Here is a 14,429-nt window from a genome sequence, read left to right on the forward strand (position 1 = left end):
GAATATAATCTCTTTGAGCCTGATTAACCACACGCACGCGACAGTAGGTATACACTTAGACACATACTATAATTATTATCTCGGGTTCTCACAAAACAAAACGAACTGACCTGCTCACAATTCAAATACCTTCTACCATTTTTAATATTGATCGACCTTATCGTTCGAACGTCACCCCACGAATCATCGTTCAATATTCAAGATGGAGGGATCGATCACGTGACCATTCACGTGATCGATCATTACAAATACTTTTAAAAGTCACTTAGCTTATTTAATCTAGAAAAATGTTTTATAAGTACTAAAAATCTATATAAACCACACAGTATCCTTACAATATAAAGTCCCTGCGCCAAAGAAGGTTCGGTTCTGAAGATTGCCAAATTTCATACTTTTATAAGTGTGAATGGGTTTTTGTGTCCATGTTCGCTACATACATGGTAGCGATGCTAGCGATGATAGATGGTGTCTGCAAGTTCATATTAAACACAAGATAAATAAAAAATAACGATGGGCCTTCTCTGGTACCTTATTTACATTTTACACCACATACAATGCCTGATGAAAATCCTCATGCTTAGATGTGGTCATGGTTATTAATTCAAAAACTTTCCTCTTGTTTCAGAAATGGAGTACCTAAAAATATTCCTGATGTAGACGTTGCATTGCCATGGATCACTGGGTGACGGCGGCTAGCGCCCTGCTAGCGTTCCTCCTGTACTACAACACATTAGATGCGGGATTTCTCTATGACGACAGGTACGGCTGTGGGAATGTTATATTGTTACTTGTCATCCTAGCGCAACGCACCGCTTACGATTTATTTACTTTCTCACAGTGTCAGAGAAAGGGTAATAGCAACTAGTTGCCCTTGCTGTGAACCCATAAATAAACAATTCTTAAATAAGTTTCTTACACATTTGGATAGCTACACGCAAGCGGTAGCAATTTTCATTTCAACATGAATCAATTAAGGACTATGTACTTTAGTCTTCGTTTTCATCGAATCAGTAGGTATTAATTGGCATTTATTACATATTCCTAACTTTGTATTTTGGATATTAGTTTTGCGTGTTAAAATCTACTGTAATACTTAACATCGTTAATTACAGTAAGTGTTTTATAACTGGCAAATTACTTCCTAACAAGATTTAACTGAGCTCATAATGGGCAGTATTAATACCAATTAAAAACTTTCGCACAAACGTTCACGCTAACAAGCAAAGTTAACGATCGATCATCAGCTTTGAGGTTGATTTCAAATTTTTATTCATGTTCAGCACTTATTATAGTTAAATTAAACAAATGAGCCTTTTTAATAACCGATTTCATTCGTTAGACAATAGTTCTCAAGGGAATTGGAACGTAAATAGTTGAACATTTAAATTTATAGTTTTCCTATCTAAGTATCCATTCAGGCTATATCCCCCTCTCCGCTGAGTTCAGGCTTCTTCTTTTATATATATATTTAGTATAAACGATTTAGAGAAGGCCAAAAGTTATTGTATATATCCAATAATTTAATAAATATATTTATGTCATAACGGAAACCGTATCAAAAACCCGTTAAACTTTGAAAGGGTTCAAAATCTTATAGAAACTTTTCATTTTCTCTTTCTTCTAAATCTCTCGGAGCGATAATGAGGATGGAACGGAACTTTGTTCGTGTGCAACCTCTCCAGTGTTTTGTAATTGAGGGCTTACGTGACGCAGCCCGCAGCTGCCACTGCCCGTGCCCGGAACAGTTCGGTGCTTTGCCCAACTTTATCGACAACTTTCCAATCTAAAATGGCTTTTGTTATTTATTTCTTTGCGGTACAGCCGCATTGTTCCTAACAACTAGAAAACCTCAATGCTGTTAGCACTAAATTAGTATAAGTTACAGTGCACCTATCTAATCTAATACCTTTAAACGAGCAATTCTTGTATATACTTATATTTATTTTTTATATATTTATATGTATATATATTTCGGGGATCTCGGGAACGGCTCTAACGATTTCGATGAAATTTGCTATATGGGGGTTATCGGGGGTGAAAAATCGATCTAGCTAGGTTTTATCTGCTACAAAATGCGCATTTTTGAGTTTTTATATGTTTTCCGAGCAAAGCTCGGTGTCCCAGATATTGAACTATAAGTAGGTATTTAACATGCCGACTTTTGTAAAATACATTTTCTAACACCGATACAAACCAAATGGAACTTGTTCAAGTGCCTTTGTACCTTCACATGTATATTTTATTCTTTTTTCCTTAAGATCTACTGTATGATAATCCGAATTAATGCTAAGCAGTTTTTTTTATAAATATTTACAGCTGGTTTTAAATAGAATAAGGTATTGAATAAACAAAAAATGTTAAATCCTAAAAGTGGGAGGTATTCATATTTAAACCAAATTAATTTATTTGGCATCTTATGACTGAAAAAAGATTAGATTACAAGATGAGAAATTTATAATTCTGTACCTAAACCTCTACTTCAACCAGCAGTAAGTCTAAATTGAACCGGCCGAGTCGACAATGAATCATTGAATTTATTATAGATAGATTAAATACTAGGTTTTGCAGACTAAAAAATTAAGACCTAAAAAACTACATAATTATGTTTTACTTTAATGGAAGACAAATTCAAAATCATTGCGAATGTTCAAGTTCATACAATTTTAGTCAAAAGTTATACTAGACTTGCAGACAATCATTCATAAAATCGTAATTATTATAATTAAACAGTTTTAGTCTGCGTGCCCTGCGGGGTGCGAGTGAAGAAACGCAATTAACTAATAAGTAATAACTACCGCACGCACTATAAACACAAATAATTGGTTACGAGAGTTTAGGTACCTATATCTGTGGGTAAATGTTTCGATACTGTACCTAAATAAACGTAGTTTTTAGTCATGAAATTTAAAAAAATTATACTGTATAAAAATTGTACCTAACTTATTTAAATAAGTATAGAAAATCATCGGCCTTCTCACAATTTGCAATACAATGGTGAAATGTAAAAGATGATTTTTCTCCCTGCATAGTAAGCACGGGTTCGGTCCCTATAAAATTTTATTATTCAATCGTCTATATCCCTGGCTTTCCTCTTCAAAGCAGGAAGCACAAAGGGATTGAATGCATTAGAAATCAAATTATAGGTCCGTACGAGATATTTCTTCCAGATGTTTCGTTTATCGCAGTTGAAGACAGACAAATATAATTTTCTTATCTAAGTAAAAATAATACACTTATTATAATGTAAACTCCCACAAAAAATCCTCAGTCAATTAGAATAATAAAAGTGATCTTTAGGCCGTATCTCTCAGCTACCCCGCGGCAAATTCACACATCAGCCGGCAAGCTCAAATGTACGGCTCACCAAAATCAATCCCAAAGGATAGATTGGTACGTTTAAACGTGTCCATTATTTAGACGGTATTCAGCCGGCAAAGGGAAGGACGAGGCTAAGGGCAGCGGGCCAATCGTTCGGGAAAACGTCGTATGCGATCCGAGCTCAGCGATCGAACGCGCGCCGGGTAAGAAGGCAATATTTTATTTAAATTAAGCTGCTAGGGACGCGTGTTTGGATTTGTTATTTTGCAAAGGCGGATGAAGGTATGGGTTTTCATAGGCGAATAAAGGAAAATCCTTTATTTTATGAAACCAAATCTGCATTAAAGACAATAATACTCAAGTGGGGTATATTTTTATATTAACCTTCTTATATTGACTTCGCGCATCAGAAATGACGCGTCATGATATGACGATCTATGAATACGTCCTTCATTTTTAAATGGATTTTTTTACTTATGACCGATAATGTGCATTATATTAACGGGTTTCAAACATAAGTTGCCAGCGTCCACATAAACAATTATGAATATTCACGTGCATTTGTTACTAACTGGGACAAACTCAGATTGTAATTTTATTTTGCAGACGGGCGATCCTCTCCAATCCGGACGTCATCGGACATACACCGCTAAAGGCACTATTTGAAAACGATTTCTGGGGAACACCGCTTACAGACCCAGGTTCACACGGTTCATATAGGCCGCTGTGCGTCGCTACATATCGGCTCAACTACGCTTTTAGTGGATTCAAGCCATGGAGTTTTCATTTTCTAAACGTAGTTTTTCACTGCATAGCGTCAGCGCTCGTTGTTGTTTTGGCCCGCCGATTGATGCCGAGTTCCTGCATACGAGTGGGTGCGGCAGTCGCTGGGCTCACCTTCGCAGCCCATCCAATACATTCAGAAGCAGTGGCAGGAGTCGTAGGCCGAGCGGATTTGGCGGCCTGCAATTTGTTTCTCATAAGCTTCTTACTGTACAGCGAGCACATCCGATTACGTGAACAACGCCATAAACGATTATGCAGACATATCTTAAAAAGTAATTTAATGCGAAGATCGAGCTCATGCAATGATCAGCCGTTTCGACTAAGTTGCCATAGCTTGGTCCAACACGTCATGATGAACTTTCGTCGATTATTGAAATGTGGCAAAGCGGGTCCTATGAAAGTGTTAAACGCTTGGGAAGCGAAGTCCGAGGCAGTGAGACTGAAGTGTCAGTACAGTGGCAGTGTCAGTGAGGACTCTGGTGAACTATGGCAGTGGGTGACCCTAGCAGGAACTCTTTTGTTTGCCGTGGCTGCTACATTATGCAAAGAGCCCGCCATCATGGTCTTGCCTCTTTGTATATTTTACGACTTTTTGAAAGGGAATCGCCCTGAAGATCTCTACGCTAAGGTAAGATTATGTAATTTACATAAGTTTTATATAAGGTTAGAATAAACTACCCGAATTAGGGCAACTTGCACCATCCCACTAACCCGGGGTAACCGGTTAAAGCTGGAGTTACCATGGTTATTAGTACAATTTGACACTGGGTTAACGGTTTAACCGGTTAATCCCGGGTTAGTGAGATGGTGCAAGTGGCGCTTAGTGGCACAACAGCATACTACTACAATTAGACGTTACTTTCTAAAAGTAAGTAGATGATATGTAGCTATAAAGTCACAAAATAGATGATTCGTGGTATGAATTTATCTACAACTAATAGTATTGAAGCTATTTGGATCAGACGTCATGTCATATGATTGCTCTTATAAAAATTCACAAAACATTTTTATAACTTGCGGCTTTGCACGCAGTTCAATCTATTTATTCAAAACCTTCACACATTATATACCTTGCTCAAGAATCACTATATTTATAAGTGAAAACGGCATGAAAATCCGATCAGTAGTTTTTGAGTTTATCGCGAATATACAGACAGACAGACGCGGTGACTTTGTTTTATGATAATACTAGCGACCCGACCCGGCTTCGCACGGGTTAACAAATTATACGTAAACCTTCCTCTTGACACCATATGACACCTAATTAGTTATAATCAGTTGTGTTGTTTTGATTTAGTCGACAAAATTTTATATGTAATATAATGAAGCTTTGTGACGTCATAGCATAAACCTCCACACATTTCGTGTTTGGGAGACGTCACTAAATACAACCCGTTAGTAGTACAGTCAGCATCTAACTAACTGTTAATAATTTTACAAATATAAATACATTCACATCATGAATTAAAAAAAAACCTGAATATTTGGAGGTACTTACCGTCATTAACTGTTTGTAAAACAATATGAAATAAGAAACTAGGTACTTATAAAGGCACTTCAATACCTAAGCACAAATACGGCCGAGTAACTCCTGCAATAAGTTTCATAGAGATCATATACCAAAAACTTGAATACGCGGGGGATTCAAGTTTGTAAAGCTAGAGGGACGGCTGTTTGAGCATTGATATTATATTCCGCACAGTAACCCAGAGTACATTAAATCCGTCCTTTGTATGTACTCTATATACCGGTTTTGCGGGCTGTATAAATAATAAATAGTTCAGTTAAGTAGGCTTCAGAATCACAAATCTATAAACGGAAAAAAGATCTTGAAGTATTTTTGCTGTTTTCGTTAAATACTACCTACTTTAATTAATAAATATGTAAATTAAGAAAATGCCGATATTGCCGATTGACTATATTCGGGTCATTAAAATGGTTCGGTAGTTGTTTCTCACGATCAATTTTTAGAGTTTTCCATAAAGTTTTAGGATCAGTTTACTTTTTGGGGAAAATACGCACGCTTTTTATTGCATAAGGGCAATGGTGACTAAAAGTTTAAGGTCCTTTTAATACTGCTTGTGCACATCCAAACCAGTAGGTACGCTTTATTTATACCCGTTATAGAATATTATTGCGATCCGTTAATAAATTAATTTACGCGTTATTCAGCAAATAATGAAATCATTGTATGAGCACAGAATAAATAATAGTACTAGGTACAGAAGACTCACTCTCTAACAAAACGCGTCTGTTACGATCAACACAGATATGGCTGTTAGGTGGCGACAGCGCCACGCGCGGCTTATGGCTTTCCCCAAAATTGGGGTGGAATTGATGTACTTTTAGCTACCTGTAGCAAAGCGACGAAATCGCGGAGTGAGCCACGCCTGGTATGAGTCAGAAAATATACAAATTTTTGAATAAATATTGCGCAATTTGATTAAAAGCAATATTATTTCGCAGAATTAATGATTACGTGTACCTAATAAATGTATAGCATGTAAGTTTGCTTTTTCATATTAAAATTAATCCCAGATGCAAAATCACTGTGTATGTCAAATACTGCAATGCCAGATGCAAAGTCACTGTAAAACGTCATTTGTACTCGTACACGCGCGGACTTACGTAAGTTACATACTTTATCTGTTGGTAATTGTCGGGACTCATGAAAACATATTATAGTATAATTGTCGTTCGACATTATACTTTTCGCAGAGAAGAAAGATTACACCTGGGAATTTGACAGATAGGCTAAGTTAATAGCACCCGTGTTTATTCCTCGCTGCTTTTTAATTTTCCACCGACTGCCTCCTCTCACGTGGGAAATACTCAAAAGATAATCGTATTCCGCCTCGCTCAGCGACTACCTCTACATACATCACTTTCATTCAGGCGTCAAGTGCCTTTAGTTTTTTTTTATGCGCTTCGGTTATTTTATTTCACGCACTGTTTGAGGCCTATTCGCACTTAAAATCTCGACCTGATTTGTTATTGGTTTGGTACCAACATTTTACGACCAGGGGCCTGTTTCTCAAAAGCTTGTAAGTTGTAATACAAGTGGATGCCCCTTTCTAACAAAGGCTGTCAAACAGTGATAGGTATTTGCTTGTATAAGTTACAAGCTTTTGAGAAACGGGCCCCTGCAGTGCGTTTTTCAGCTGCCGGGCGACTTAATAATACTAATTGAATTCCTACAGTTATTTTCGAACAATTTCAAAGCGCAATAAATACCACCTAAAACAGGGATGGTCAAACCGCAAAAAACCACAGTGTCGACAGAGCTCCGCGACCGAGTCATTTGTTACGAGGAGGTACCTACATTAAATAACAAAGACACAAGCGCTGAAAATAATTTGCATACGAAATAAATGATTTAGAGAACCTGCTGATATTTGGTAAAATTACGCGGTGACCTTAATAGTCTGCATAATGTATAAAGACGAAAGAAAATATGTTACAATATAGTTATTTTCGATACAAGTGCGAAAAAGAGGAAATTAGAAACGAGTGGCGATAAATTAAAACACGACCGAAGGGAGTGTTTTAAATCGACACGAGTTGCGAATTACCTATTCGCACGTGTATCGAACAACGTTTTACAGTACATATGGCACTTTAAAGTTTCGACATACGCACGAAAAGTGCTATTTTACGCACTAGTGCCCCCATATGTACTGTAAAAATATTTACATCAAAAAATGGATAGAGGATTGCGTAGTATTCTAATAAACAATGTTTTGAAATTGGTTGTTGACATAACCATTACAGATAGGTATATCATTGTATTGTATTAAACTCGTTAGTTGGTTTGGTTTTTTAAAACTTAATAGGTTTGATTATATTATTTGAGGTATTAATATGAAGCTCTACTAGGTATAAACATATAATGAATATGGTATAAAGATAATGAGACGCTCTTGCCATTGACATCAGTGCAAAATGACTCGACTTCGATAAATGTGCCATACGCCATTTAATTTTGAATATTTGGAATCAGATTATGATGAATAGGTAATTATTTTAATCTAAACATATTAACTTTGATTCTCCGAAAACAATGTTTTGACATTCTACAAATATTATCATTATCACGTAGCCATATACACACTGTGCCGAATATACATGACCTACACACATTATTTTATTGCCTTATGTAAGCTGTTCGCTTTGTAGTCTGTACCTCCTTTTTAGGGTTCCGTACCCAAAGGGTAAAAACGGGACCCTATTACTAAGACTCCGCTGTCCGTCCGTCCGTCCGTCTGTCACCAGGCTGTATCTCATGAACCGCGATAGCTAGACAGTTGAAATTTTCACAAATGATGTATCTCTGATGTTGCCGCTATAACAACAAATACTAAAAATAGAATAAAATAAATATTTAAGGGGGGCAATTTTTTGTTGATGGTGCGGAACCCTCCGTGCGCGAGTCCGACTCGCACTTGGCCGGTTTTTTAAATTCAAATGGTAAACTAACAAAGGTACGTAATAATCTATAAAGTAATACTCGTAAAATTAACAAAAAATAGTCACGTTGCCATCTTTCTAGACTTTGAATAATACAAAATGTAAAATGAGAAATTAGCAAACGGGTACCTACCCGAGGTAGATGAGTTCTGCTTGAAATGGAAATAATGGAATCGTTAATTTGTTAGAATACGCGCAACTTCATTTGGTTCAATAAAAGCGGACTATTTTGATCTAGATCCACACCGTCCTCTCCTTATTTTAGAGATTTTCAGACGCGATGTCTATCGACAACGTTTCTTACTTTACGTCCATTATATTTGCTTTTGGATTGCAATTAGGTATTGAAGTTATTTATAGAGCGCCAGTATTAAGAGGCTGATAGAAGCTGTATGTATTTTTGAACGGAAGTGTAAGGAAAGCACTGTTAAGGTACTTACAAATAAATGAACGACGGTGTCGTAAAATCAGGAAACTAATGATAATTTATTTAATTCTCTCCTTCTACAATTCTTATGTTCTATCGAGCCGACTCCATCCAATCGTGTACTGAATACGGGAACAAATAAATATTATTAAGTTCATAATAAATTATAATAAAATAGTAGATTGTTAACCAAGGGTTGAATTTCTGTCGAGGTAGTTTCAGTTCGTAGTCCGAGACAGAAATGGGGTCTTTCACCCGAGTTAAGCACTCTACTTTTCATATCGAATGCGAGGAAACCAAACAAGACAAGGCAATTTTGCGAAATGAGGAAAACAACTACCTACTAGACCTACAGCCATGATTTTTTTTCTTAGGACTTGCAATCGGAGACTTTACATGTGTGAAGACACTGAACATAAATAACCCCTAGCGAAAAACATTTAGCTTGCAATATTTACGAAACACACATATTCTAACAAACTGCGGTATTTTAAAATGATTTGTTCATTATAGTATGAAAATCAGCGGGATTGCCTCTTACTTTTTAATTTTTTACTTTTTCGTTCTAAAAGCCGTATAACAGACCACGACACCGCACCGCGATCTTGGTGCGCCGCACCACGTACATAAAGCCCGTCCAGAAATATATGATCATTGTCAAGAGGGCGCTGTTATTCTCATGTATGTGGTGACAGTTCCGTTTAGTATGAAACATTTAGCTCCATTGAAATTCCGCAATATGGCGCGTGATCATATATTACTGGTCAGGCTTTAATAACATAATAAATATATTTAAAATAATTTAAATACTAGCAAAAAGCAGAGTTTTGTAAGGGCTCGCGGAGTTTTCCTACCTAAACGTACCGGAGCGCGACATTGATCCAGTCCGAGGCTTGTTCCATGATCGATCGAGTGGGTACCTATGTAATAAGTCCGTTAAGAACGCAGATAGCTGCGTTCTTAACGGACTTATTACATAGGTATAGGTATTACATAGGCTCTCACTTATAGAAGTGAGAGCAAGAAAGAAATATACTTACTGACCGGATCCCGATTGCTGTCCGGTACGCCTGTTACAGCTTTTACTTTGTCCACTAAAAACGTGTCCAGACGACAAAATCAAATTGCCAATAACATCCACATGTAGGTAATATACAATTTCATAAGCGGTCGCCCAGTAGTTTTTGTAAGGAAGCCAGCTGGCTTTCCTACATAATGTTAGGTCAGCGAGCCAATGTCCTTGAATTTAATTTTTGCGTCCACACCACACAATTGAGCGAAAAACTATCCCGTCTGGACACCTACTGGCGGTAATCACGCTGCTCCGTACATAAACACACACACACAGCTCCACTAGGTACACCCAGGGTTCAGCATCAGCTCTATCTTGGGTACTGCTCTTCTAAGTGCTCATTAAGACGTGTCAGATGACCAAAACAGCGTGTCCCTATGTTGCACCGAACCTATCTTGGGTACTAATCTCCTAAATGCTCATCAAGACGAGTCGGATGACCTAAGTTCCACTAGGTACTGCCTGGGTTCAGCATCAGCTCTATTTTGGGTACTGCTCTCCCAAGTGCTCATCATAACGAGTCGGATGTCCAAAACAGCGTGTGTCTACGTTGCACCAAACCTGAGTTCCAATAAGTACAGCCAAGGTTCAGCATCAGCTTTATCTTGGGTACTACTCTCCTAAGTGCTCATCGATACGAGTCGGATGACCAAAACAGCGTGTGCCTATGTTGCATCAAACCTGAGTTTCACTAGGTACAGTCACCAGCAAAAATATATGACTGTGGGCAGGCGTGTAAAAATATCTCATGCTCCATTGGAGGCATAAGTAGGTATATGATACGACACTACCTCGGTAAAAATATGTGATGCTTTGTAGCTGGCAAAAACATCGTTAGTCTGTATCCGCATAAATATTGGATCGGGACGCTTAAAAATATTTGACGACTCATAAAAATCAAAATTATGTGATTACTCTCATCTGGCATAAATATCTCTCCACTGTGAATGCAAATACATCGGACGGCAAACGGACCGCCTATATATCTGACAAGAAATTATGAAATATGTCATCAATCGGCAAAAACAAACCATACCTGGATAGCATAGAGCCTTAAATTGTAATGAAGTGATTTGACAATTCACGACAAGAGTGCAGACTTGTCATTGCATATGTCTTCGTGAATTGTCAAATCACTTCATACAATTTACGGCTCTATACCAAACCTGTATGATTCGTTTTTGAAGGTCGATAACATATTTGTGATTTTCCAACGTGTCAGATATATCTAGGCGGTCCCTCGTCCATCCGATGTATTAATTTGCTTTCACAGTGGAGAGATATTTATGCCAGATGAGAGTAATCACATAATTTTGATTTTTATGAGTAATCAAATATGTTTAAGCGACCCGATCCGATATTTATGCGGATACAGACTTACGATATGTTTGCCGGCCACAAAGCATCACATATTTTTACCGAGGTAGTGTCGTCATATACTTATGGCTCCAATGGAGCATCAGATATTTTTGCACGGCTGCCCACAGTCATATATTTATGCTGGTGACTGTTTTGCCAGGGTTCAGCATCAGCTCTATCTTGGGTACTACTCTCCCAAGTGCTCATAATGACGAGCCGGATGACCAAAACATCGTGTGTCTATGTTGCATCAAACCTGAGTTCCACTAGGTACAGCCAAGGTTCAGTATCAGCTCTATCTTGGGTAGGTAGGTACTGCTCTTCCAAGTGCTCATCAAGTGTCGATTGACTAAGACAGCGTGTGCCTGTGTTGCACCAAACCTGAGTTCTACTAGGATCTGCCAGGGTTCTGTTCTGGGTCATTTTCTTGATCTGCACGCCGACGTTGCAATTGGCGTGCAGTCCGCGTGTAGTTCCCATACAAGTTGCAGTCGTGTATCGGCCCTAAGTCACTGAAGTTTGTATTAATATGATCTTTATTTATAATAGTAGCAGCTCCAAGCAATAGTAACACTAAGGCGCCTTTCATTAATTACGTAAGACAATTTTTACCAGTTTTTGACCCCCTTCCCTATGTAAGAAATAATAAGAATATACTGACCCCCTCCCCCTGCCCCCCTACCATATACATATTACGTAAGAATCGAAAAAAATGAGTACACGTTTGATTTGTTTTAGTGTTTATTTTTCAAAAAAATATTTTTATGAAAGTTTATTTGTACGTACGTTTGTACAGGACAAAGGTACTTGAGCTCGTTTAAGCTAACTCTGCACCGTGTTTGAAAGCATAGAGTGTGGAAGTATTATTCTTATTTTAAGCGTCATAATTACATAGACATTAAAAAAAATTGCATCTTCGTGATCTTACGTAAGAACTATAAAAACCCCCTCCCTCCCCCTAGTAAGAAAAAAATGGAAAAAATAAGATATGTACGATCCCCTCCACCCCAAAATCGTCTTACGTAATGAATGAATGGCGCCAAAACTGTTTCTCGAACTGAAAATACCCGATTTATGTTTGCTAAACACAACATGACTGATCAGTTCATCAGCGTCACAAAACATGCGAGTAAATTGACCTCCGCCAGGCGTGTCTCACTCCGCGATTTCGTCGCTTTGCTACAGGTAGCTAAAAGTACATCCGTTCGGCCCCAATTTTGGGGAAAGCCCAAGCCGCGCGTGGCGCTGTCGTCACCTAGCTGCCATATCTGTGCTGATCGTAACAGACGCGTTTTGTTAGAGAGTGAGTCTTCTGTACTTAGTACTATTATTTATTCTGTGCCTCCGCAGTGAATATACAGCGAGATTGATTGTTCTAGTAGGTATTCACAGAAACTTAATTGCTAAATTAGGAATCAAACCAAGCGAAGCGAGCTGGGTCTGAACCAGGGATGTTGCGGATGCCGATTTTTTGACATCCGCGGACGCGGATGCGGATGCGGATTTTTAGAGGCTCACATCCGCGGATGCGGATGTCAAGATAGGTACATAAAAAACGTCAAATATTACATTTTTATTTTAAAAAAACCGGACATGTGCGAGTCGGATTCGCGTTCCAAGGGTTCCGTACATTAAGCCCCACTCACGCTTGACTGCTAATTTCTAATAGGTTTTTTTGGCTAATGACTAAATTACCTAGCAGTCTAGCACTTACGCCGATGCTAAGACGTTCCTGTACCGACCTGTTCCACATCCGCATCCGCATTAAATCCGCATCGATTTTATGCGGATGCGGATGCAGATGCGGATGTTTAAAATAATGCGGAAGTTCCGCGGTTGCGGATGCGGATGCGGATATTCGCAACATCCCTGGTCTGAACCCAAAATATTAACCCACTTTTGTATTCATCGTTGTCAATGGCGTAAGCGCCATCGACATTATTGAAATTAAAAACACCACATAGGTCGATCGTTGTCTGAGTACCCACAACACCATCAAGCCTTCTTGAGCTTTTCTGGGGCTTAGTCAATTTGTAAAACAACGTTCAATATTTATTTATTTATTTACTACTAACGCCATCTGTTAGAGAAATATAACATTAGCACGAATGTTAATTCATTATTTTGCCAAAAGATGGCGCTAGTAGTAATACAAAGTGTTATTACATTATTTTATGTTTTTAGGTTTATAAAATGATATTTTTATGTTTGATAACACATCTAGACATGAATTTAAATTACTATGTTAAATCTCAAGCCTAACAGTGCAGTAGTTTTTCCGTAAAGTGTACCACAAGAATGCATAGTTTGTCGAATAGTGATAGGGCTCGCTTCGCTCGCCCTAATAAACTAACAATTTAATGAATTAAATGAGCAATTTGTATCTTGTATTTTATTTTATTTTCATAAATATTGTGCTAAATAAATTTAAAAACTATTTAATATGGTATAGCCTGACCAGTAATATATGATAATTGTCAAGAGGGCGCTGTTATTCTCTTGTATAGGGTGACAATTCAGTGTAGTATGAAAAAATTAGTTCCAGTGAAATTCCGCAACATGGCGCACCCTCAATAGATTCTGGTTCACCTATACAAACGTTTAACTGTGGCTGTATAAGATTCTGCCTTTGCTCATTTACGCAAATGAAAGTTTAAAAAAAATGTTGTTGGTGTATTCTTTTTGGTTCCCGCGCACCTTAAATAATCGAGTAAATACAATTTAACAAAAGAAATCAAGAATATTTTATTTGAACAATTTAATTACATAATTTTTAATAAAAAAATCAATGCGGAATTAGTTAAATTTATTAATTACCAATTGTGCCAAGCGGGGAAATATTAAAGACACTATTTTTCATTTTGTTTCCAACCAGTTGCTCGTGGGACGGGGACGCAGAGGAGTAGGTACACTTCTTTTCTGCACTAGAGCAGAAACGTGTCACTTTCTGCGCACTTTTTAGAACAACAACGACCCACTTTCAGAGCATGAGATATGAAA

General features: G+C 37.7%; 1 protein-coding gene across 1 annotated transcript in view; it reads left to right on the plus strand.

The window, feature by feature from the left end:
- Window positions 1–610: 610 nt before the first annotated feature.
- The window catches only part of LOC134649779 (protein O-mannosyl-transferase TMTC2), a 96,900-nt gene continuing 83,081 nt past the window's right edge, over window positions 611–14,429 (plus strand). Inside the window, exons 1-2 of the mRNA XM_063504608.1 lie at window positions 611–759; window positions 3,925–4,732. Of these exons, the coding sequence (XP_063360678.1) occupies window positions 671–759; window positions 3,925–4,732 (897 nt within the window). The 5' untranslated portion in view covers window positions 611–670. The remainder of the gene's footprint in view (window positions 760–3,924; window positions 4,733–14,429) is intronic.

Source organism: Cydia amplana, chromosome 1, assembly GCF_948474715.1.
Source record: "Cydia amplana chromosome 1, ilCydAmpl1.1, whole genome shotgun sequence".
Lineage (NCBI taxonomy): Eukaryota > Metazoa > Arthropoda > Insecta > Lepidoptera > Tortricidae > Cydia > Cydia amplana.